This window comes from Gadus chalcogrammus, chromosome 11 (genome assembly GCF_026213295.1).
Source record: "Gadus chalcogrammus isolate NIFS_2021 chromosome 11, NIFS_Gcha_1.0, whole genome shotgun sequence".
NCBI lineage: Eukaryota > Metazoa > Chordata > Actinopteri > Gadiformes > Gadidae > Gadus > Gadus chalcogrammus.
Window position 1 is genome coordinate 15,416,788 of NC_079422.1, and position 27,151 is coordinate 15,443,938.

At 47.9% G+C, this 27,151-nt stretch overlaps 2 protein-coding genes across 2 annotated transcripts in view; one reads left to right on the forward strand and one right to left on the reverse strand.

The window, feature by feature from the left end:
• LOC130391828 (teashirt homolog 1-like) overlaps positions 1–21,428 on the reverse strand; it is a 35,443-nt gene extending 14,015 nt beyond the window's left edge. Inside the window, exon 1 of the mRNA XM_056602134.1 lies at positions 20,937–21,428. Coding sequence (XP_056458109.1) covers positions 20,937–20,976 — 40 coding nt within the window. The 5' untranslated portion in view covers positions 20,977–21,428. The remainder of the gene's footprint in view (positions 1–20,936) is intronic.
• Positions 21,429–22,260: 832 nt separating this feature from the next.
• Positions 22,261–26,901, forward strand: LOC130391830 (prostaglandin reductase 3-like). Its single transcript, XM_056602135.1, has 2 exons — positions 22,261–23,476; positions 25,743–26,901. Exons 1-2 carry the CDS (start codon positions 23,187–23,189, stop codon positions 26,671–26,673), a joined length of 1,221 nt encoding a protein of 406 aa, XP_056458110.1. The 5' UTR covers positions 22,261–23,186; the 3' UTR covers positions 26,674–26,901.
• The last annotated feature ends 250 nt before the right edge of the window (positions 26,902–27,151 follow it).

The window sequence follows — 27,151 nt, forward strand, 5'->3', positions numbered from 1 at the left end:
CAAGTTGACGCAAAACCTAGAATATTATACGTCTGCATACGATATCATGATCATGTATGTGATCATGATAAGGTAAGCCAGGACTTCCCCCTAGGTGCCTCCCCCTGTAGGTACAACAGCAGCATAGCACGGTGCTGTACGCTAGTCGGTTGGGTGGGGGAGGGGGTCTCCTAAACTGAAACGAGTTTGGAAGTCCGGTGACACATGGCAGGGTTAAGGGGGGGTACTGAACGGAGCGATAACCGCAGCGACTACAGACCATGTTGGACTGCACCCGCGCTGGCCTCCCCCGTCGCCTTCCTCACCCCGATATTCGCACGGACCCACACACATGGATAGACACACACACAAACCCACACAGGAAACGTATACAATCGACACAAATGCACCACTCAATATCTATCTCCCCAATTTAACACAAACGCACACACACCCACACACGCACACACACACACACGCTCTACACTACACGCACACCCTATGTCCCTGACAAGTCAACAGCAAAGCCCAGACAACAGCCAGCAGCAGCTGCCTCCATTGCCTAGCAACGGCCAGCCTGATAGATGACCCCACCGATGGATAATTACCGTAAATCACATGAGCTCAGACACTGAGAGAGAGAGAGAGAGAGAGAGAGAGAGAGAGAGAGAGAGAGAGAGAGAGAGAGAGAGAGAGAGAGAGAGAGAGAGAGAGAGAGAGAGAGAGAGAGGAAGGTAGTGAGAATGAGCGTGAGCAAAAAAGAGAGAGTGAAGGAGAGAGAGAAAGAGACTGAAAGGGCTCAGGAATAGAGTGTTGGGGCTGGTCATTCATGCACTAATGCACCTTGATGAGCTAACACTCACCCTTTTACTAAAGGCATGTGCACACACACACACACACACACACACACACACACACACACACACACACATGCTTATGTAACAAGGCAATAAAGTGTATAAATGTTAATCTACATTTGCACATATTTGTTCTGGGAAATACGTCCAGTGTGCAACTGCAAATGGAAATGCGAGCAGCACACTCAAACACACAAACACAGGCAGGAGGCTTGTCGCTGTAATCCGAAACTGCGGACCCCGCCTCCATGCAGTGGCGCTTGTCTGTCAGAGATTCACCTCTCTTCACAGAGGCGCCAATCAAAGACCAGACGGAGCAGCCCAACACAGTCTGCCAGGCAGGGGAGGCCGGGCCGGTCCATTACGACTGGACAGGGAGTGGCAGTGAATACGCAATTGCCCAAATAAAGGGAAGCAAAACAAAAGGGATAAAGGACTTTAAGTCTCAAAAAATTTAAGTACGGAAGACATAGAAGGCAGTTTACTATTTAACAGGATCAGTGTCAGCCTACTGGCACACATAGAGACGCACATACACCCTACACATTTCTGAGTTCTCTTCCTCTCTCTCGCTCTCTCCCTCGCTCACTACCACTCACTGGCTGCAGCATTTGATCTGGCGGTCTCTTTGATAGATTGACAGGTAATGAGGAGGTTGACAGGGTGGGTTGGGGGTGGAGAGGAGGAGGTGGGGGGGACAGGAGCAGGTGTTCAACGCAGACTTCTTGGCTGCTGCTAAGCTGCCATGTCCTTCGCAAACCGCACTGTTCCACCCTCCCTCCCCCTCCCTCCTCCCATCTCCCTCGCACTCTCTCGCTCCCTCTCTGATATATCGGTCATTTTCTTGACTCTGTCCTCTTCTGTGTCTTTCGTCGGTTTACAGTGACGAGATGAGTTAGCATCGGTCAATGTGACAGGCCAGTTAATTTAAACAACCAGAAGGGAAAAAGAGCTACAAGAAAACGGTATAGCGGGAGGAAATAGTTATGCTAGGAGGCCAACCAGTGCCCCATAGTGAATAGTATCGCTATGTTCCTCTCCCCTCTAGCCGAGCCACCTTGGTTTTACTCCCTGGCGGGACGAGAGGGAGGGGAGTGAAGATGAGGTCAAACCAACCATCCAATCTACAAAAAAAGAAAGGAAAAATAAAGTGCAGTGCAGCTTTAACTGGCTGGTGTCACGTAAACCCAACGTTGGAAGCGTAGGAGTGTGTGTGTGTGTGTGTGTGTGTGTGTGTGTGTGTGTGTGTGTGTGTGTGTGTGTGTGTGTGTGTGTGTGTGTGTGTGTGTGTGTGTGTGTGTGTGTGTGTGTGTGTGTGTGTTTGTCCATATGTCTCTATGGGCTTCTGTGTGTGTGTGCCTATGTCCATGTGTGTGTGTATATGTCTGTATGTGTGTGTGTGTGTGTCTATTTGTGTGTGTGTGTGTGTGTGTGTGTGTGTGTGTGTGTGTGTGTGTGTGTGTGTGTGTGTGTGTGTGTGTGTGTGTGTGTGTGCCTATGTGTGTACGTATAAATTCCCCTGCAGTTTACTGCCTAACATTAAAAGATGTGTCACCCTCCTAAATCAGTCGGGGCCACAACGGGGGGTGCTTGGGCTAAAACCGGGAGCATTTACATGTACCCTCCAGCATTTCTGAGAGGTGAGCCAACTCCCCTGCCTCCACCCCCACTCCACCCGCCCAGGCACCCCCCTGCGTAGAATCAAACACCTCACACAGAGATAAGCACCCACCGCGATGCTAACAGAGATGCTAAGTAACCCAAAGCCGGCGCCGTGGGCAAAGAAGAAGCGAGTGGGCACAGGGATGTTTGGTTTAGCGTAGCGGAGGGGCTGAGAGAGGATGCCAGTGAATGAATATATGTATTATCCTTCTTTCGTTGTTTTATGTTTCATGTTCATTTTCACGGTACAATTCTTGTCGTTTGAGTAGTTTTCCCGTAAGGCCGGGTAGAAAACTGTTGCCCTGGACGGTCCAAAGTGGAAACACGTTAATTATAGGAAAGCAAGGTGTGTAAAGATGAGCTAGTGTTTAAAAAGGAAGTCTTTAAAAAGGAAGGGCTTAACATTTTTCCATTTCTCCGATTGTCAACACAAAAAGAACCTGAGCGTTTTTTTTTTTTTTTTCTTAAAAGAAAGTCATTCATGGACAATCATGTTCAAACAGGCTCGCCTATCGCTTTATTAGCTATCCCTCCCTTGAGCAAGTACTGACAGACAGACATACACACACATACACACATACTTGACATGCAGACCACCTGCCTCACACACACACACACACACACACACACACACACACACACACACACACACACACACACACACACACACACACACACACACACACACACACACACACACACACACACACACACACACACACACTTTCTAAGCCCTCGCCTGGCATCAACTGTCACACAAACTGTCTGGGAGAACTAAGCAGAGACAGACGCTGTCAACTTAGAGTGCCTGGGATGCCCACATCCAGCCCTGCAGAGGGACAAATCACGCTAATCCTTCATGGGGAGATAGCAGAAGTCTACGGCATATCTGCACTAATAGCATCAGTCACTGGAAGGTTCTAATCGCATATTTAGACCCATTTCCATCACGCGGCGCCAGCGACAAAAGCAGCAGCAGCGCAAAAGTGCGATTATTTCCTCCTTTATTATTAGCTTATATTTTGTGCTTTTTTTACACTGTTTGCTTCTTTTATATCTGCATGACTTGACTCCTGGTAATGACTGATTTCGGAGCAGGCGGAGGAAGGGAGAGAGAGAGAGAGAGCGTGGATGATGAGGGGGAGAGAGGATGGAGGGAGAGAGGGAGGTGACTCAAAAAATAAAAGAATAACAATTTGAGGTTGGTTTCTTGCGGAGTCATCTCAGGTAAACCACAGCCGGGGAAAAAGAGAAATGTCAAAAGGAAAAAGTGGAGCTGCAAAATCTAAATCGAGACAGCTCCTCGGTCTGTACAGTCCTACCCAGACCATCAGAGATACTAAACAGAACAACACTTACACACATCTTGTGGAGGCATTAAACAACGTCTCCTCTGGTTCATTTGAAGTGCATCCATCTATTTCAGAAAAGGCTCATAAAAGAAAACACACACACACACACACACACACACAGACACAATGAGGGGTTCGTTTCAAACAAGCTGTGTCGGTGGGGGACTAAGGAGCACCCGGGAAATAGCCAAAAAAGAGGGAACGCACACACACACACATACACACACAAACGGCCTATTGGGGGGGCGGGGGGGGGAGGGGGGGGGAGCAGGAAGTGAGGCGTCTTGGTGAACGGCGAGAGATTATTTACCATGATGACAGATAGCCAAACGTCCACCACCACACAAAGTGTTTGGAAGCAGAGTCCTTGAGTTTATTCACGGCTCGCTTCCCCACAGAAAGCCGGTGTATGTGGGTGGGTGTGTGTGTGTGTGTGTGTGTGTGTGTGTGTGTATCCCAGAGTAACCTGGCGGTGGTTGCAGGGGGAAAGGGAGTACCAAAAATAAAGGACAGCACGGGCATCCTAATGAAGCTGTGAATCAAATGTCCGATGAGTTCAAAAAGTAAAAATAGGAAAATAAATAAAAACTTGATGGAGGACAGCCGTTGCTGGCAATCAATAAATGCATCAAAGCATGGGGACGGACGCACTCACACACAAACACACACACACGCATATCTGTCTTAACACAATTCAGACAGAGGAAGATGCGCTCTGCTTGCACACACACAAATGAAACGCCATTCGCTGTGCAGACCATATACACAATCATTGAAACATATTTACTCACTACTTTTCCTTTCTTTTTGTAAAGCTTTGTCCATGCTGTCCCTCGGGACCCAAGGCAGCAGGGTCTTTGAGGGGGAGGGGAGGGGACATCTACTTCCTGTCCCTCTCTCCTATATAATAGACTGTGATGAATGGCGCCATAACTCTGATATCCACAATCAATCTCAGCCTTCAAAGACACATCCATTTTGGGTGATCTGAAGGTGGCTGGGGAGGGGGGGGGGGGGGGGGAATGGAGGAATGGTGGGTAGGGGGCGGTGGAGGTGCCCCCGGGGGACTGGCTACTGGGGTCGAGGTGTGTGGGTGGGTGAGTTGGGTGAGTTGGGTGAGAGAGAGAGAGAGAGAGAGAGAGAGAGAGAGAGAGAGAGAGAGAGAGAGACGGGCGTGTGGTGGGGGTTGGGGGAGGAGTGATGTCTGCCGGCTTACATCTGGCCATGGAGTAAGGTACGGATAAAGAAGAGGCCTTAAAATGGAACAATGTAGAGAATAACGCTAAGGAGATAATTGTCATGCCCTCGATGTATAAAAGATGTATTGAAAGTGTATGAATGTATGAATATGTAACCGGGAGACGCAGAGACAGAGAGAGAGAGCGTTGTTGTGCGATGTGTGTGTGTGCGTGTGGGAGTCGGATGATAAAAGCAGGAAGGGGGGAGGGATTTAGGGCAAAACTTCCTGAGTGAGCGAGTGAACTGTGTGTGACCTGCTCGGGGAGGTTGTCCCTTGATGACACCACAGTGAGAATGTGCCACACCTCTTTAGACAAAGCAAAGGGAAAAAGAAAAAGGTTTGAAGAAGGGGGTTTCTAATCTGGCTCTGGCAGCCGAAGACATCAACACAAACAAACACAAAGAATCTGAAGTCATTGTAACACCAGCCAAAAGACTGTGTTGCTCGCTTTGGGTTAACAAATGTAAAAAAAAAAAAAAAGGACAACTGGAAACACGATTTTATGATTCGATACTCGTAACTCTTTTGTGCTCTTGTGGTTCAGCTCCTCTGCTCAAGTTACATCAAGTTACCAATATCATTTAACCTTTTTAACAGAGTATTAGCTGAGGCTACTATTTAATAGTTAGCTGACACATGAGGCGCCTCTAAATTAAATGTATTATTATTATTATTATAGTTGGTATTGGAAGCTAACGTTAGCGACAGAGCTCATCTAACATGTGTCTCTTTCATCCAAGCAACCACAACATGTTTGCTAAGCAAACCTTTGGTAGCGTTTATACTGCAGAACTAAGGAGAGCAAAAATAAAATCATGCTGGAAACATGTTTTTGGAAATGAATGTGTTGTTCATAGCAGGTTCCTGTTGACGCATGCTACCTTAACATTCATAAATTGTTTACGGTTTCATAAAATGGAAAGAATTGCATTGTTTTATGTGTGGAATAAAGGGAGACCATATGATCTGGCATCATTGGGGCTTTAATTGACTAACCACTGAAATGTGGCAACAGCCACAGCTTAGCAAGAAAAGCCAACGCCCACTCAGCCCCTCCACAATGAATCACAGTACAAAAGGTCTGAAATCAACCTGCATCTTATTGCATTTGCAGATTTAATGAAAGCTCAAATTGTGGAGAAGGATGTAGGTGGTACACAACAGCGATTCTTAAATAAAAAAAGGGCAAAAATAAATTGGGGTTAGAAAGTAGGAGTGATTGATTAAATTAATGCTTAAACCGGAGCATTATATCAAACTGAGAAAAAGAAAGATTCTACATTGACTCTGGGATAAGAGAAAAAAGAATGAAGAAAAAACAGCAAAGCCTTAATCAAGACACGATAGTGTCAAAGCAATGATTCAAAAGAGAGAAGGAGAAAAAACACATTTGAGTCTTGTTGAATGTCACGTTACAGAGCCGGATGTTCACATTCTCCTCCCTCTACGAGGACTGACTTTGGGGCAAACAAGGAGATGGGCCGTGCATCATCTAGACAAAACATCTGACAAGCCGAGGACGGAGGACTGTTGAGGGAAAGGAGAGTGGTTGCCGGACTCTAACCTATAGCTTGCCCTTCCCCGTTCGAAAAAGAGACTCGGGCACCACGGCCCAGGCGTACTCTACGTCATCAAGCATGGCTTCTGTACATCAGGTGAGTTTGTAACCCGTGCGGTGGGCAGCAATGCCAGTGGATGGGAGTATCCGGGCTGCCAGTGGAGCTACGCTGTGTGTGTGACTCACAGACAAGCCGCAACACTGTTGGTATCTGCGCTTATTGTGCTGGGAGGTGTTCGAAGCATGGGGGGGGGCTTACGGTGGCGAGGGACTCGAGCGCGTCCGCGATCGGAAGACGGTGAAAAGTCATGAGAAAAAACGTGAGCAGCAGCGTGGTTACCATAGCTACCCCCCGTCTTCACGACTGCTGCCATTCACCACCTACCTCAAACTCTTAAGTGTGTGGGCGGGACGAGAGAGAGAGAGAGAGAGAGAGAGAGAGAGAGAGAGAGAGAGAAAGAGAAAGGGAGAGGGAGGGAAACGGAGAGAGAGATTGAGCAAAGAAGGGATAGCGAGCGAGCGAGCGAGAGAGAGAGAGAGAGCGAGAGATGGTTGGAGAAGTTCACTTACAGCCACTTTAACGCTTTAACGCTGGCAGCGGCAAACAAAAACATCCAAGACAACATAACAGCGAGCCTCCTAAAAACACAACACGGATGACCTCTGACCCCTTGGGGAGTGGGTTAGGGCGACACACACGCACACGTAAACACACTGTAGAGCGCGCGGTGTCTCCATGCGTGAAGGAGCAGCTCTACTCTCTCTACATGCGAGCAGGCCTTCTCTGGCACCGGGGGAAGTGAGTAGACATTGGGAAGGCAGAGAAGCGGGGGAGGGAGGGGGGGACGGGGTCGGGTCGGGGGGAGGGTGGGAGGGGGACGGGGGAGGAAAGGAGGAGGCAGTTGAGAGCCAGAGTGAGGAAAATGAGGAGCTGAGTGAGAGGAGTGGAGAGGAGATGGGAGGAGAGCGGCTGACGGGGAGGGGGAGGAGGGGTTGAGGGGGGGAGGAGGAGGGGGGGGGGGGGGGAAGGGGAGGGCCGCGCGCTGGAATGAACTCTCTCAGGCTTTGTGGTGCACGTTCCTCCCAAGGCCCCCGCCTGGCCCCTTTGATAAATGACACATGTCATTCTGTCAGCCGGTGACACTGCAGCTGGGAGGCCCTGTGATGTATGGCTCTGCTGAAGAAGGAAATCAACTTTTTTCCTCCCTCTCTCTTTCGTTCTTTCTCCCAAGTCTCCCTCTGTTTATCTCTCTCCCTCTTTCTCTTTCTCTCTCTCTCTCTCTCTCTCTCCCTCTCTCTCTCTCTCTCTCTCTCTCTCCCCCTCTTTCTCTTTCTCTCTCTCTCTCCCTCTTTCTCTTTCTCTCTCTCTCTCTCCCTCTTTCTCTCTCCCTCTTTCTCTTTCTCTTTCTCTCTCTCTCCCTCTTTCTCTTTCTCTCTCTCTCCCTCTTTCTCTTTCTTTCTCTCTCTCTCTTTCCCACTCTCTCTCTCCCTCCGTCCCTCACCCTCCCCCTCCCTCCCTCTCTCTCTCTCTCTCTCCCTCTCTGAGGATTTAGGTTTCATCTGGTCCAGTAAGGCCCCACCTCCCCTCTGTAACCCCCCCCCCCCTCCCCCCTTCCCCCTTTCATTCTCTGCCACCCTCCCACCCTCCAACTCCTCATCCTTGTCCTCCTCCTCCTCCTCCTCCTCGTCCTCGTCCTCCTCCTCCACCACCTTGTCCCCCTCAGACGCCCCACCCCTGGAGCTAAAGACGTGTCCGCATGCGGCCAGGATGTGGCTGCCCGATGCTGCACTCTCTGCCCGGGCACGTGGGGGTGTGTGTGACGACGCAGACGCTACCCGGACGAAGGGGTTGGCGAAGGATCCAACCGTCGGAAAATATGTGGGACAGCTCAAGCGAAAGGGAAGATTTATGGGACGGAGACGAGGGCTGAGGTAAACAAAAAAAGCATGAACTTTTAGCCGTGGATTTTGGACGGCGGGCAGGATGGCTGCCTCGTCTCCCCTTGGTTCATCTGTCATCAATGTGTCTGATGAGGGGGATAAGTATACGCAGACCTGGCAACGTCACACACACACACACACACACACACACACACACACACACACACACACACACACACACACACACACACACACACACACACACACACACACACACACACACACACATGCACACACACACAAGCGTGTTCAAACACACGAATGCTGCACACGTACAAACACACACGCACGCGCGCGTATGTGTGTTTATGGTCACAGGAAGTGGAAGGAACAAAAGCTACTTCAAGTCACAGTCAGAAGAGCATAATGTGTACACCATTCTGCTACTAAACACACACACACACACACACACACACACACACACACACACACACACACACACACACACACATAGACAAACCACAATTTATTCAGACACAAAAGATCAATCTCCACACAAAAAAATAGAGAGACCAAAGGGTGTGAATAACTATCTGTTATACAATATTTGTGTGGTACTTTTCGAGAGATACCCGGTCCAGCCAACAGCTCTCCCGCGGGGAGTTCTTTGCCCTCCCCTCCCCAGCAGATTAGCCTATCACGGTGTCCCATTGACCCTGCGACTGCACAATGCCGCCCACACAGGGAAGAAAACTGTGAACCAGAGGAATCTCTCTCTCCCCCTCCCTGTCTCTCTTTAACGCGGTGTTCTCTCTCTCTTTCACTCGTCGTTCTCCCCCCCCCCAAGCCCCCTCCTTTCTTTTCTCTCATGTGCGACCAACATAAGGACTTGCCCTCTCTCTTTTCCCTCGCCCTTTCATCCCATCCTGGTTCTCTTTCTCACTGGGCTGCCCATCCCCCCCCTTCCCCCTCCACCCAGAGTGTCTTTTTTTAACTCCTACTACTCTGTACTCCCTCACTCTCTCGCTGTCTTGCCCTATTGCTCTCTCGCTCGACGGCTGAGCTTTTATCAGCCCTGTGGGGATAGACCTCAGCTGGGAGGCGGCGGTAAGGTGAGGGAAATGTAGCGTGTTGGTTACAGGTGCGTCCGTGAACCGAGGAACCAGGTGAGCCGATTGGTCAAATCGGTCGCCGAGGGCAACACAAAAGCAGAACCGTTCAGCCGGGAGGGGGGGGGGGGGGGGGGGGGGGGGAGGCGCATTCACAGACTAACGATCCAGAGCCAGAGCCATGCATACGACGTTGAGTTAGCCATGCGTTGCTATGGGGACCGCGGCTACTTTAGCATGCTAAAGTTAACCGAACACAGAGAGACTCAACCGTGAGATGGTCTTCAGAGAGCCGACAGAAAGACGGACGGACAGATAATGAAGGAAGAGGAGTTTCAAATGGAGAGTGAATAATTAAAGCTTGCGCAACAGAGAGAGAGAAAGAGGGAAGGGGAAAGAGAGAAAGAGAGAGAGAGAGAGAGAGAGAGAGAGAGAGAGAGAGAGAGAGAGAGAGAGAGAGAGAGAGAGAGAGAGAGAGAGAGGAATTTGACAATAGGGTAGAGAGGGTCGGGGGTGGACGGGGGAGGGTGACTTCAGGGTTGTGACCGGCTAGCGACCCCGTCACATGCCAACTCAGGCACTGGTTGTAATTGTGGTACTGGTTGTGGTGGTAGTGGTGGTGGTGGTGGTGGTGGTGGTGATAGTCATGGTGATTTTTGTTGTTGTTTTGGCGGGAGCAGTGGTGGTGGTAGCGATGTAGGGGGAGGTTGAGGTAGGGGGTGGTTGAGGTAGGGGGTGGTTGAGGTAGGGGGTGGTTGAGGTAGGGGGTGGTTAAGGTAGGGGGTGGTTGAGGTAGGGGGTGGTTGAGGTAGGGGGTGGTTGGGGGCATCGCTAGCGCTGATGGATGAGCAGCAGGGAGGCTGAGCGGTCACGGTGAGGACGGACAGGTCGTCACCACGTCCACTGTCTGGAAGACGCTGGGGGGGTGGAGGAAGATGTTGGGGCGGGGCAGTGACTCAACACACACACACACACACACACACACACACACACACACACACACACACACACACACACACACACACACACACACACACACACACACACACACACACACACACACACACACACACACACACAAAACCACAAAAACGACCTGTTAACAAGCGGACTCCTTAACACCCGCCTGCGATAAAACTTTAACCTCAAAAGACATACACAACTTGAGCATCCGTACGCAATTTAACCCAGTGCGTGTATCAAGTTACACGACAAACAACAAGCACACACACACACACACACGCCGGTTGATGCTAATGCTAACACCCATGGTAACATTCCGGCGGCTGACGTGTTTCTGCCGCCTTTACAGGGCAGTGCATTGTGGACGTTTTTTATTTGCGTTGTGCCGCCCCTCAAATCCCCCACCCAGCCCCCCCCCCCCCCCCCCCTACCTTTAATCAGCGAGGAGGAAGTGGTGGTGTGTGTGTGTGTGTGTGTGTGTGTGTGTGTGCGTGTGCGTGCGCACGTTTGTGTGTGTGCGCGCGCATGTGTTTGTGTGTGTGTTTAGGTAGTGCTGGGGGAAATGACGGAATAATAATAATACAACAAGCGGGCCAGTGTGTGCATGAGTTAGCAACACTAATGCTATGTGGAGAGAGAGAACGCGCATAGCGCTGGTTTAGTGCGGGGGTCAGCAGCCACCTCGGGTGGGGTGGGGTGGGCTGTCGCTGGGTGGGGGATTGGGGGGGTTGGGGGAGGAGGGGTGGGCAGGCACCGACACCCTCGCGCCATCCGCTTCAATTAATCACTTGGAAGTGTTAGACGGCGGTAATACCCCAAAACAATCTCCATGATCACACGCACAAACAAAATCTCAAATTGCTATCATCCATCTAACCTGCCCCTTTAAGAGCAGAGAGGGGCCGGTAGGAGGTGGGCCGAACATTCATTGTCCTCCTCCTCCTCCTCCTCCTCCTCCTCCTCCTCCTCTGCACCCTCCCGCTCTCTCTCTCGCTCTCTCACTGTGTGTGTGTGTGTTTGTGTATGCGTGGGTGTGTGTGTGTGTGTGTGTGTGTGTGTGTGTGTGTGTGTGTGTGTGTGTGTGTGTGTGTGTGTGTGTGTGTGTGTGTGTGTGTGTGAAGTCTTGGATGATGAGATGATGGTGAAAAATTAAAAAGGCAGCCGAAGCAGACGGGTAAACACGCAGTGCGAGCAGGGGGATCAATAGCACTGCAGCCGGGGACCCGCAGTGTAAAAACATGGTTTTAAGTCAGCCGTATACTGTTCACATCCCCCCCCCCCCACCCCCATCCATCTCCCGAAACGAGAGCGCTACCCTTTTGCTTAAGCTGCCGGTTTGCCTCTGATTACACAAATTTGTGTGTGTGCGTGTGCGTGTGTGTGTGTGTGTGTCTGCATTTGCATGGGAAGGGAATATTCTCAGGTTTGATAAACCAAGTGGTCTCGTCCCAGAGCAGCGACACAACAGAGGGGGAGTATAGAATGAGCAAAGAACAGAAGAAATCTGTGTGTGTGTGTGTGTGTGTGTGTGTGTGTGTGTGTGTGTGTGTGTGTGTGTGTGTGTGTGTGTGTGTGTGTGTGTGTGTGTGTGTGTGTGTGGCAGAGATAAAAAGAAGAAGACTGAACTAACAGAAATTCATTCCTGGGTTTTCTTTATTTAATGCAATGAGATATGCAAAGTAAAAAGAGAAAAAAAAGGAGAAAAACCAACAGAGATAAACTAACATAACACTGATGTTATCTTTCGTGCCTTATTTTCAGAGGCAAATTATTTCCAAAAACGAAAACTCCCAAGTAATTGCGCAAATCGGTCCAAATGGCAAACTGGGTTTGCCAAAAATGTTATGTGTAAATATGAATATATTATAGACATGTGAGATATAGAAGCTCCACTGTTTCTTAATATAATGCTGGATTACCGCGGACATAATGTTGATGTTTGTCTGACTTAAAACCTACAAAGATTTAGAAAATTAAAGAACACCATTAAAGCGCTGACCTCACAATCGACAAATCAATCCTTCTTCTTCCCTCTTGTTTATCCTCTAAATACAGCGGCCAAAAATGTAAATCCAGAAGATTGCAATTGTTATCTAGCCAGAGCGGTTCAGAGGAAGCAAGTCTTCATGGTTCAACGGTGGCAACTGTTGATTTTCTCACTCAATGACCTCGTCTCCCCACTTTGCGATGAGGAATACTGGTGGGTCCTCAATTAGCCCAAAGCCAGAGCAGTGGGCTTACGGCAGCTGGGCTTGGCTCAAACGATTAGCCTCCGCCTAACCCAAAGTCTCTGCTTTTCTGGGCTAAACCGTTTCCATTCTAAAGACCGCCAACGCAAACACAGGAATGATGTGGATATAAATATTTGCGGTCCGGAACACTGTATAAACATCTGGGAACACAATTTTGGGTGTGAGGTAAACTTGAGTAAATGGGCAATTGGGACTCGGAGCTAACTTTTGTGTTGCTAATCGCTAGCTCCTAACCCTCACACATACACACGCACACACACACAAACGGAGACGAGATCTCGAGGCCATACACTATTGACCTGGGGGGCGCTGTTGCCGGTGTTTAGGGGGGGGACAATGGGGGGGTTAAGACTACTGACAAGAGTAAAGTGTTATTTCTCTCAAACACAGACAGCTGGGCGAGGAGGCGGCGGGGGGGTGGGGTGTTGTGGGGGCTAGATTCAGGCGGAGGGTACACCCCCACCGCGCCACCAGGCAGTAATTCTTAATTGACACCTGTCAGGATAATGGCGGGAGTCACAGCTGTTCCGATGGGAGAATTTGTCCATCGCCTCGTTCATCTGTCCTCTCTAATACCCATCCTAAATGCCTTAAAACCACCCTACTACCAACCCCTGTTGCTGCCGCTGGACTGGACACAGATGCCCAACACACACACACACACACACACACACACACACACACACACACACACACACACACACACACACACACACACACACACACACACACACACACACACACACACACACACATTCATGCGAAACCTATTTTTCTTGCTTCCCCATTCTCTCTCCCTCATTTTCCTCTCGTTCTCTTCCTCAAACATACCTGATGAGAAGAACCAGATGAAATAATACGAAAAATAAAAGGCACATTTTCTTAGAATTGCCTATTTCAGTCTTAAACCCATGCATGGAATGTACCGAAATAAAAGTAAAAAACCAAGCGTAAAAAAAGACAACCAAAATAAATGAATAAACATAATTGCCCGACTCAACTATTGAAGTGAAATGTTTTATTTTAGGTAAAGACAGACAGAGAGAGTGAGGCTGAACAGGAGACAGAGGGAGTGAGACGAACAGGGGACAGAGGGAGTGAGACGGACAGGGGACCGAGGGAGTGAGACGGACAGGGGACCGAGGGAATGAGACGGACAGCGGACAGAGAGAGTGAGACGGACAGCGGACAGAGAGAGTGAGACGGACAGGGGACAGAGGGAGTGAGACGGACAGGGGACCGAGGGAGTGAGACGGACAGGGGACAGAGAGAGTGAGTCCATGGGACAGAGAGAGTGAGTCCATGGGACAGAGAGAGTGAGGCTGAAAACGGGACAGAGGGAGTGAGAATGAACAGGAGACAGAGGGAGTAAGACGGACAGGGGGCCGAGGGAGAAGGACCGAGAGGCACATGGAAGAACAGGGATAAGCGAGGAGTGATGGAGTGAGAAAAGACGAGAGGAGATGGATGAGGAGGTGGAGGAGGAGCTGGGGTCGGGGGTTGTCCCAGAGTAGAAGGGTAAGGGGCTCAGTTCCCCCCTTATACACCCCCCACTCCCTGCATCCCAACACACTCCTCGTTTGTTTGTTTGTCAGCTTCAAAGCCCCATCTCTCCGTCTCCTCTCGCCTCCTGTCCCCCCGCCATCTGATGTAACGAGTGGGTAAGCAACATGGCCCACTACACACACACACACACACACACACACACACACACACACACACACACACACACACGCATACACGCGAACACACACACAGCCCCACACAAAAACACACACACACACACACACACACACTCACACACACACACACACACACACACACACACACACACACACACACACACACACACACACACACACACACACACACACACACACAGAGGAATTCTAAATCTTATAAAACAAAATACTCTGTAATTGGTAATCTTTTATTGATACAGGGAATGTGTTAAACGTCGGCGTGGGTGGATCCCTATCCAACGCCCCCCCGCCTAGCCCTCTAAGGAGCAGGCACGCCACTGATCAAGAGAAAATATTTTTTTCTTAAACACACACACACACACTCACACACAGCATGTGCAACACTTAAGAAAATTAGAGATCTCCATTTTTTCCTGCGTAAATGTTTCGAGACTCGATCTCTCTAGTCTAACGCATCCTCTCTCTCATCTCCTCAGATCTCAAAATTACATGCCGAATAAAAAAAAAAAGAGAAAGAAAAAAACCTATCAACAATTTTACATTAATGAGCTGTTAAGCCTTACATCCCCCACTGAAGTGCCTTGACAAAATGTAATTACTCAGCACAACACGGCTATCACATAGTAATTACCGTGTGCGTTAAATTATAGCCGATAACGGCTACTGTGCAGCTTCTTTTTTTTTTTGTTCCTTTGACATTTTATCCGCGGTTAATTCCAGATGCAAAAACAACGGAAGGATCAAATGAAATAAATAAAAATACCCAAAATATTCTGTCATGCCGGGGAGAACCGTAGAAGTGAAAAAAACAGATATGAAAGTAGAGACTACCGCGCTTGTCGATACATACAGAAGAACTGGTCTCCATTCATAACTATTTCTTTCCCTAACCCATGACTTGCTCTCGTTTCTAGGTGCTGCAGGCAGGCCACTGAAAGTAGACACTGCTTTTAAAGATATGATTTGCCATTGTGCTTAACTACCGGTTTTGACCTACTACAGAGATATGCTTTTGGCGCTTTAGCACAAAATGGAGGCGTGTGCGCCAATGTGCTAATGTGTGCGCTTATATGTGTTTTCTGTATTCATGGCTGTTGAGTGTGTGTGTGTGTGTGTGTGTGTGTGTGTGTGTGTGTGTGTGTGTGTGTGTGTGTGTGTGTGTGTGTGTGTGTGTGTGTGTGTGTGTGTGTGTGCGCGTGCGTGCGACGTGCGTGTGTGTCTTTCTACATCCCCGATGGGCAGAGAGAATTTGATTGAGAGTGAGACAAAGAGAGGCATACACACTGTTATGTGAAAATATTCAAATAAGCACACACACTCGAACATACTGTACATCTAATAATACTTTGAGTAACTGTAACAGTAACTTTCCTGTCTTATCAGACACGCAGCAAACACAGCTGCACTGACACACATACATCCATTTCTATATTTAAAATAATCTATCTATATTTATACAAAATAAATGGAGTGGATAACCCTACACACACACACACACACACACACACACACACACACAAAACAATGTACGTGAATGTATGCAAACACAAAGCAGGTTGTTTTGACCCATGGCATCAAAGAGATAGCGTGTGACCTTTGACTGAATAAATTCTGACATGTAAATTGAACCCCTACATTTACAATATGGCATCCAAAAGAAACTGGGCTATAGTTGCTATCGATGGCGGCGATCGATCCCACCTGCTAACGACGCAAACGTTCCAATTAGCGTAACCTCTAACGCCACGAGAAGGGAAGCAAGAAGAAGGGAAAAAAGGCAAAGAACACACATCATAGAAGAAAATCTAAAAACTCAAAATCGGAGAAAACCAACATACACAAGTTATTGTTTTTTTTTACACCTCTCCAGCAGATTCATAGACCGAGGAGAACAGTGGATAGACTAATACTGAGCGGGGGGAAAAGTGCACGGTCATGAATTTGTTTTTTTTATGCTCCTGCGGAGGATAGAGCGTGGGCCACCGTGTACTAAAAGCCAGGCATGGATTTAATAGCAAGCCCTAATAAAGTGCAGTTACACCAGCACACATAGTATAGTTATTTATTCGAGGAATACGACTGTGTTTTACAGAAACACACCCACACACACTAAACTAACCAACCCTTGAACAATACGCTGGAATTGCTAAACTTTCAGCCCTTTTAATCTCAAAAGGGGAGATTTTTAATTAATGGAATAGAGGTAGTCATGCAGCTAAGGAAGTGAGCAAAAAATACCTTGAATACAAACTGTGCTTGATAGGCCTATATCATGTCGACAAAGGTGTGTGTGTGTGTGTGTGTGTGTGTGTGTGTGTGTGTGTGTGTGTGTGTGTGTGTGTGTGTGTGTGTGTGTGTGTGTGTGTGTATAAATCCTAGCTTTTTGATTATTTGAAAAGGGGGGCAGGAATATCATGTAACGGCATCGTCGAGTAAAAAGCAAAGAGGTCGCTGTGTAATGTTAGCCAAGCCCGGGGGCCATGCTAAACCATTAATCTCATGGCAGCATGATTCTATATCAGCATACATGAGGAGAACCTCTGTGGCACCAATGGACACCCGTACACACTGATTTTTTTAATCGCCGATATAATCTCCAACGTTTATTTATAAGAAACACAAAAAAAAAGTTCAACGTTTGGATAAAAAAATCATATCAATTATAACAATATTACTAGTAAAAACTAGACAAACTCGCCTCATCGTTGCAGGTTCATAGGACAAATGAAAACACAAGCGGCGGTAATTATATTCCAGCGGGGATGAGCTATCGGGGATTAAAGAAGAGATGCTCCTGCCCGTAGGTCTCGCCTTAGTTACAGTAGTTAAGACCAGGGGGAGAGGGGGGGGGGGGAGCCGAAGCTTGGGGGGGGGCTCCGGCAAGGTCATTAACCGGCATTGTCTCCCCCTCCCCCCCCCAACATGATTAGTCAGGTAGCAAAGTCCATTTGTCACCTGCGCAGGCAAATTGAGTTGGTTGCTGCACTAGGGGGCTATGGGGACTGAATAATATCAACTTGATTACATCAAGGCGGCCGCGGACCTGACACCTTACTGGATTTGTCAGCATTAATCGTTAGGGCCCTGTCACAAATCCATCAGCCCCGTGGATAATTAGGCCACTCTCTAATGAAGCCGACGGGAAGAAACTTTACCTTTACCCCGCCTCCTTTTCCTCCTCCTCCTCCTCCTCTCCTCTAACTCTCTCTTTTTTCTCTCTCTCTCTATCCCTCTGATAATTAACCACCGTCTTTCCCCAAGAAGAAGAACCAAGCAAAGAGACTTTGCGATGACACAGGGCGCCTCCGAATGAAAGACACATTTGCCTTCCTTTGTTACATTACGTGTGTGTGTGTGTGTGTGTGTGTGTGTGTGTGTGTGTGTGTGTGTGTGTGTGTGTGTGTGTGTGTGTGTGTGTGTGTGTGTGTGTGTGTGTTCTGCTTCCTGCCCCTTGGTCTATTTCAACACAACTGAAATGTCACAGGGCTAGGAGTCTAGCAGTAACAGTCTAATAACACACAGAGACATTCATCTGGGATCACACAATACGATGGAGGCAGAAAAATATTTCACACACACACACACACACAAACACACACACACAGACACACACACACACACAAAAACACTTTTTGCTTGTATTTTTATATTCAAATATTTAAGCAAAATAAAGGTCAATTCTATTAAATTGTCTCATTTTTGCTGAATCTTATAAATGTCATGTTTTAGTCTTCTATAATTGCAGATATAATTATTGTAGTTAGTTAGAAAGATAAAATGTTACTTCATTTGCACATATGTGTAATCCATTTAATACATGAAAAGAAACGTATGCATGAAACTCAAGTAGATTGCAGCAATTTTGGGATTATCACCTGTCCACTCTTAAATCCATGTGTGTGTGTGTGTGTGTGTGTGTGTGTGTGTGTGTGTGTGTGTGTGTGTGTGTGTGTGTGTGTGTGTGTGTGTGTGTGTGTGTTTGTGTGTGTGTGTGTGTGTGTGTGTGTGTCGTTCCCTCCATTGAACGGGGGATGATGGTCCATGTTGGATTTCATTACCACTAAAAATAACACAAGACGCGGGGAAAATAAAGAAAAAAGAAACACGACACATTTACAAAAAGGGCAGCCCTATGTTTCGGCCTAAACCCTTCCTCCCGGGATGCGATCCCAACGCGGGCCGGGGAGCATCCCACAGGTCACTAACGGCTCCCTCTAGACCAGCAGGCGGTATTCTGCGTAGGTGTGTGTGTGTGTTATAGGTGGTTAATACGCTGACCGTTGACCAGCTGTTGGTGGGCGAGTAGAAGACCTTCTAGCTGCCGAGTCCTGAATGGCCGACACGACCCCCCCCCCCGCCGTCCAGCACATCGTATACCCCCGCGCGATTCAGATTGTGTGTGTGCATTTGTGCGCATTTGTGTGTTACAGTCACAGAGTATGGTGGTGGTAGTTTGATCTGTTGGTTGGAGGGGATGGGTATGTGATGTGTTTGGTTTGTGCGTGTGGGGAGAGTGGGTCATGTTTTCGCCCTAGCTTACATCTGTGCATGAGGCTGGGTGTACAGATAGATTTTACCTCACCCGCCCATCACGTTTCGCCTTCATTATCGTTACGAAGTGTGCGTTACCGACTGAACAGGAGGTGATAGCCAAATGGAGGAAGAAAATTTGAGAAAGATGGCAAGAAGGAGAGAGAGAGAGAGAGAGAGAGAGAGAGAGAGAGAGAGAGAGAGAGAGAGAGAGAGAGAGAGAGAGAGCTATCTGAGCAATAAGCCTTTCTTCACAGTGTGCGTGTACCGGGATCATGTGCGCCTGCTGTGGTACTAGCAGAGCAACACAACCAACGAGATAGAGAGAGATAGAGAGAGATAGAGAGACGGAGAAGGAGAGAGAGGGAGGGAGATACAAAACTGGTTTTGAACACTCTTCCCAGTCATCCCACACACAGCTCCCCGTGGCTGGGTTCCCTTCGGCTCCTAATGATAAACCTGCAGAGTTCAAAGTCTCTCCCCACACCAAGGCCCTGCATTTGCACCTCATATTTCAGACGAGGAGGGGGGGAAAAAGAAATTTTCTCTTTAAAATTCTACAACTGTCTTTTGTTCACTGCAGTTGTTAATGCCCCAACTTCAAAGGCTTGGCCTCATTAGCAATAGCTGAAGACCCCCCTTCCCTACACACAAACTCTCTCTCTCACACACACACACACACACACACACACACACACACACACACACACACACACACACACACACACACACACACACACACACACACACACACACACACACACACACACACACACACACACTTGCATTTGTCAAGGTCTAGGAAAAAGGAAGTCAAGAAATTCCTAATCACCTGAAGTTAATAACCCCAGTTCTTAATTACCCCATTTTGCCATTACCCGTTATCCATCAGCTTCTCTAAAGGTAAATATTGGAAACAGAGCAGGTGTGGATGTTGTTCTAAGCAGGGCGCATGTGTGCGGAATTTGAAAGTTATTACAACGTTTACAATTTCTTAAATAAATAAATGTAGTCGATGTTTTTAAATATAACAATTGTGGACTGTAAGTAGACAGTATAACAACTGTTTCTTGTTTTTTTTATAGCCCAGCCGAAAGGCAATTTTCGCACAACAATACGAGGAAATCCGGGATTTACCCATAGTTTGAGAAACTTTTATGGGGGGGGGACTTCTTATTGAAAACATAGGGGGGTTGTGTGTTGAATGGCGAAATCTGTCAGAGGCATGCGCGTCTCCATAGAGAGATTTATTGATGTTTATCAGGGATGAATAGATCAAAGACTGCCACGTGACAGGCGATCAATCACGCATCAAATCAAGGCTGGCAATCCTCTAATAAAACAGAAAGAAAGAAAAACCGGCTCTCGCCAGTTTTCTCTACCCTCTTTCTGACTCAATTATCCATCATTACACACTCCTGAACCTCAAAAGTAGGCTTTTATCCCCCAGAACACACGTTGCGTTGTACTTAACCAGTCTCAGAACTTTCTAGGTAAATCATAAAATATTACTGTGGTGAGACACATGCCCCCTGTGCCTTTACTCAAGTTTTGCTTAGTATTCAAATAATATAAAAATCATGTGGTCCAATTCTCAAACACAGGCTTGCTTGTTGCACTATATTTGCGTATATGGATAAATATGTTGCATTGTTATTGCGTTATTGTAGATTATAACGTGTTTATAATTTAAAAAGTGGGCATGGAAAAAGTACAAACCTAATATTTATATTATTTGTGTGCCCATTCACAAATCACACCACAAATTAATTTAGAAAGGATTGAGCAAACAGAGCAAATGAGAGGGAATGGGGATTGGGGAAGAAACAAGGCGTGCAACCGGGCTGTACCTGCTGATCGACGCGGCTCTTGCTGCTTTCTCCTCGGCATAGTGACCGTCGGTTCCCACGGTACTTCTCATGCAGGAATTACAACAACAAGAAAGTCTGTCAGTAGAAAAAAATCATCCCGCGTCTTGATCTCGGAGCGAGAGCTGTCTGTGTCGTCTCTTCAAAACCCGAGAGGGACGGGCTGGTTGATCTGCACACCTAACCAACAGTGGGATTTCAGCATCCACACAAAAGTCCACACCTGAAGCTGTTACGTTGTAACAGCGCTGGTTACTATTGTCCTTCTTGAAATGTAGCAGGCCTACTGAGAGCGAGTAGAGGCGACACGTGAGGAGAAGAAAAGAAAATAAGTTTCTATGTTAAAAATAGGCGAGAATTCTGCCAGCTCGTGACATGTCCATCAAAGATCATCTTCCTTCACCATCTCTTTCATGGCAGAGAAGAAGCAGACCTCGCAGCCAAGTTTGAGTCACTCCCCTGCTGCCACCAGGGAGGCGGAGTGGGGGGGGGGTGAGATGGGGGGGGGGTCACTATCTCACGGTGTAGGGGGGCTACTTTGTTGCCTTCGCCACCCAATACATAAAAAAGTCGGACGACAACCCAACAATAAGTCCCTTGTGAGCGAACACCTTTGATATTTATTCCCTTGCCGGTGTTTCCTTCCTCCTTTGCCACAGATCTGAAACGAGAGAAAGGGGTGGGGGGGATAAGACAGGCATGAGATGGTTAATGTCAGCCCGTCACCACGCCACCTCGGCCGGATCAAGCCTCGCCGTCACTGGATACTTTTCCTTCCTCCGACCGCTGTGGTCGGACGGCTACAAATCTACTTACGTTTATTATTATTTTTCTTCAGAGACACGCAAAAAAAATATGTGTATTTTCACCGGCCGTCGCTCATCTCATCTAGTCAGATGCGGGGTTTTGGTTGGATGTGGTGGAGGTTGCAGCGCCCGCTACCAAAACAGAAACAAACAGGACATCCACCACAAGGCATCCACCTTCTTCGCGAGGAGATCGACATGAACTAATTTCCTCCCTCTCTCTCTCTCTCTCTTTCTGTAAACTCCAGGGAGCGAGCCAGTGCCGGGGTCTTGTCTGCTCCCGAGAAAAAGAATGAAACGCAGTGTGTGAGTGTATGTGTGGTTGTGTATGTATGTGTGTGTGTATGCAGAAGCGTTTCAGGCAGTCTCAACTGATAGACAGACGCATCGAGTGGCTTTTCCTGCTCCAGTTTTACTCCTCCCCTCTCCTATGAGCGTCACTCTGACAGTAGAGCCTACCTGTCAATCTTTTTAATTGTCTTGTTTTTCCCCCCTGCTTTAAAAAAAAACCAACGACTGACAAAGGAGGAACCGAACAAGGCAGAGCGCCTTTAAATTGTTTTATGTTTGTTGTTGCAAACATCGATAAATCAACTTATGGCCAACTTGCTGGTGGTGGTGTTGGTTGTGGTGGTGTTCATACCCGAAAACAATCGCAGCTCCTACAAGTAGCGATCCAGGGTTATAATTCACAGTAGGACCATCGCTGGTCATTCATCGCGTAAAAAGAGGAAATAATTAATGAAATAGAACAAGACTGCAAATCGCTTGTACCGTTTGTAGGGAAACACATGTTATACTATTTCCCCCGGCAGACAGGAGCGGTTAGTCCACTATTTTGGTGTGCAGCTCCGGGAGAACTGCAGGTGTAGTGTGGCAGCACGGTCGTGTTTTGGCAACAGCGCTGCTGCTGCACATGCACATGCAAACGCGAAAATAAAGCGTGACCATAACTGGGGGGTATTTATCCATTTGTTTTTAAAAGTAGGCTACGTGCTTCGGATCATGTTTTTGTCGAAGATTGCAAAGGCGAAGATTGATTTGTTTCACCTTACTAGGAAGTGAGTGAGTGTCGTGTCCGGGAAGGGGAGGGACTCCCGAGATTGTCAAGTCGAGTCTGCTGCAAGGCTGCACCGTGCAACCTTTTTAATGCTCAATTTTCTATTCCTGGCTCTGTATTTATATTGGTTTTGCATCGTAGCATAGCGTTGCAATTGCACCGTCGCGGGGTATGTATATATATTATAAAGAAGGGCTATAGGCTATTCACGTCGTACGTGGCCTAGTCAAGCCGTTATGCTGCTAAATAAAACCTAGTGCAAGCTTATGGCATTACGTCGGCTGGGCTCGTCGGAAGAGAAGAAAAAACACGTAGGACCAAGTGTCCGTGAACTTTGTCACAGTTGTTTTGTTACTCTTTGGTGCAATGTCCGTGTCGTCCCTGCTGAGAACAAGCTGTAGGAGGGCGTTCGGTGTGATCGGTGGGGGGCGCAGATCGGGCTCCGACTTACTTTCTGGAGTTCACGTTGTTCCGCGACGGTCCATTATAGATCTGTCATACTCCACACACTTCATGGATTTTAAAGGATCCTCGATACCCAGCTCTATGCAAAAGCTGACCGTGACGAGGCTAAGTCAACATTTCAAAGAGGCCGTCTGTCTGAACACAGTTCCAGTCCCGACGCCAGGCGATGGGGATTTGCTGGTTCGAAATCGGTAAGTTTTTTTGGAAGACGGTTGGGAATCGAGGCGATATGACAACACGTCGTGTTGTGTGTGTGTGTGTGTGTGTGTGTGTGTGTGTGTGTGTGTGTGTGTGTGTGTGTGTGTGTGTGTGTGTGTGTGTGTGTGTGTGTGTGTGTGTGTGATCACAGCTATATAGGCTTGTTCTCTATTAACCACACGCGATATCGCTCAGAAGTGAGGAAGGCTTCACTTACCGGTGGTCTTGTCGTCCGACATTTTTATGACAGCACGTCTGCGATCGGCAAAAGACCAGGGGGGGGGGGGGGGGGGGGGGGGGGGGGATAAAAATTAGGTGAGGGATAGCTGTAGCCTACTGTATTTCAAGTTCCGCCCCTCCATTTGTCCATCAATCCATCTTGGCTCTGTCATGTCGCCGTGACGTCACCGACCTGCAAACATACTGACTAGTCGTTGGGGGGGGGGGGAGGGGGGATGCAGAATTTATGCAATTCTAAATGGCTTGGGTACACCATTCAATGTGTGGCTCCGGTGGGCTAACACCATCATTATAAGACAAAGCTAAAAACTAATATCATTTTTTTTTACATTACAACCCTACAATCAATCGTCCTTGTTGTACATGCCCTTTAAGTTACTCTTTTACGTATCTCGGACATTGCAGATTGTTAAATGTGGGGAAATATGCCCACTTAAAATGAACAATTACACTCGCCTCTCTCGCCTAAGGCAGTTAAACTACTTTTGACCCCTAAACCTATTCGTTTACAATCGGATGACAGTCTCAGACATTTGGACCTTCACTGGCTGCTGGTGTTTAGTGACGCTTTCCCATCTCCAGTAGACGAGATGTTATTAGTTATCAGGCTACGTTGGTTAGAACTTGTCAAAAACCTTTTGTATCTAGGCATACATCTGATAAAATGCACACAGTCAGATTTAGGCTAAACAAAACTCACACGCTCAAATACACAGAACAATAAAAATGAATGCGAAATGGAATTTAACTTGCATTGTCATATTTTCTATGAATAAATATTAAGTAGGCTACTCTCGTTATGTCGACAGTGAAATCACCACATACTTTGGAAAGATAACGTAATTGTCTGGTGTTCCCCGTCAATTATGTGTTGATCCACCTTTTATCACACAGAACATGCGTTTTTATTTCAAGACGCATGCAAAGGCTGTGTAAGCAAAATGCAAAGTGACGTTGTCATCCAACGTTTCACTGCCGTTTTTATCTTCCGGATCAAAATGTAAAACAAATCACTTTTTATTCAGCCACGATCCTAACCTTTTCACACAATCGTTGGAAGTCAATAGGTCTATGTAGTCTATGAGGAAGTGTGTGTGTGTGTGTGTGTGTGTGTGTGTGTGTGTGTGTGTGTGTGTGTGTGTGTGTGTGTGTGTGTGTGTGTGTGTGTGTGTGTGTGTGTGTGTGTGTGTGTGTGTGTGTGTGTGTGTCATTCTAGTGCAACATTCTGAAACAGCAATATGTTAAAAGTTGTTATAACTGCCCTTGTGTTTTAATGTACAGAAGCTTTTTTGTTATCCAATTGCATACTATTACAACTTGGTAGTATACAATTACAGTTTAATAACACAGTAATTATACCTGGTAGGATATTTTGCGTATTACAACTGTCCAGTTTACAGTGCAGTTGGAATCTAAATGAAGAGGCAGTACATTAAGTGTTTGCCTTTTTTTCCTTTTTAATCAAACAATCCTACATTATTATAATTTAACATTTTTAGTTATGGGGTCTACCATCATGGGACATAAGCACCGATGACACAGTTAAACGGTGCGGTTCCATAAAACACTATTTTTATATTACCTTTCTCCTATATTTGGCTTGTTCAGGTTAGCTACTTAAACCCACTGTCTTCATTTTGAGGCTGCGACCAACTGTCTTTTTTTCCTTTACTGCATTTTATTCTTTGTCTCTCTGAGGACAATTAATCATGACATCATGCAATGTGTTTTATAAAACAGGCCTTTGCCTGTCAGGGTTGGATTTTCGTTCTGTATTTATTTTTGTACGCTCTTCAAGAGAGAGAGGAGTCATGGCCAAAGCAAACCATATTATTTGTACTTTGGTGGTCGCAGATCTGCACAGAGCTTGAAGCCCTAATTGTGACCTTCACATACTGTGGAAATGAGGGTATTTGCACTTAAATCTTTTCCTAAGCGCATGAAAGAGGGCAATACGGCAGTGTGCTGTGCTTTTGAATCTCATCTTTACCCACCGTTCCCCGTTCTCTATGCTTCTAGTTTCGTAGGAATCAACGCCTCGGACATCAACTACTCGGCCGGGCGCTACGACCCCTCGCTGAAGCCCCCCTTCGACTGTGGCTTCGAGGGGGTGGGCGAGGTGGTGGGCCTGGGTCTCAGCGCCAGCGCCCGCCACACCATCGGGGAGACGGTGGCCTACTTCAGCGACGGCGCCTTCGCCGAGTACACCGTGGTGCCGGCCAAGAAAGCCATGGCCGTGCCCTCGGCGAAGCCAGAGTTCCTCACCCTGCTAGTGAGCGGGGCCACGGCCTACATCGCCCTGAAGCGCCTGGGGGAGCTGACGGAGGGCGAGACGGTGCTGGTCACCGCCGCCGCTGGCGGGACGGGGCAGTTCGCCGTGCAGTTCGCCAAGCGGGCGGGCTGCCACGTGGTCGGGACCTGCTCCACGGACGAGAAGGCGGGATTCCTGAAGAGCATCGGCTGTGACCGGCCGGTGAACTACGCGGCTGAGGACCTGGGCCAGGTGCTGCGGCAGGAGTACCCCAAAGGGGTGGACGTGGTGTACGAGTCGGTGGGCGGCGGCGTCTTTGACCTGGCCGTCAACTCGCTGGCCACCGGGGGCCGGCTGATCGTGATCGGGTTCATCTCGGGGTACCAGTCGGCGTCGGGCGTGGCCACGGTGAAGGGGGGCACCCTGCCCATCAAGCTGCTGCAGAAGTCGGCCAGCGTGCGCGGCTTCTTCCTGCCCCACTTCCTCCGCGACTACCAGGAGGCCCTGGGCAGCATGATGCAGATGGTGGCACAGGGGACGCTGGTGTGCGAGGTGGACTGCGGAGACCAGGCGCAGGAGGGGAGGTTCGTGGGCCTGGAGTCCGTCTTCAGGGCGGTGGATCACTTGTACGCCGGGAAGAACCTGGGGAAGATCGTGGTGGAGGTGGCCCCGGCCCCGTTCGCCAGCAGTAAGTTGTGATGCTCCACCCTGGCGAGCGATAATGATAAGCGGCGCGTTAGCGGGGCTCCCACTGCACCCAGCCCAGTGTGAAGCTCTGAAGTCATAAATTAATATTCTATCATCTTTGAGGACATAAAAAGCTTGGATGTTGATTGCACTGTAATTCCTGAAAGATAAACAGATAATTTATTTTTTTTGATGATTATTTGTATGAATTCAATAAAGTTAATGATATTTTAAATTGTCGTCGTGAAGTAAATGCTTATTTATCTGGCCTGTCCGCACAGCTTACGTAGAATGTGTATGTATTCTATAGAAAATCTACGGAGCAAACTAGTATTTGTTTTGTTAAATTAAACAGTGGATTCACATGTCTCTATTGCATATATAGGGATTATAAAACATTGGACACGTTGCAATTATTACAGACATATACTGTATAATGCAATTATAAGGGCATTTAAAAATGCTCTTTTATTATTCATCCCCACTATAC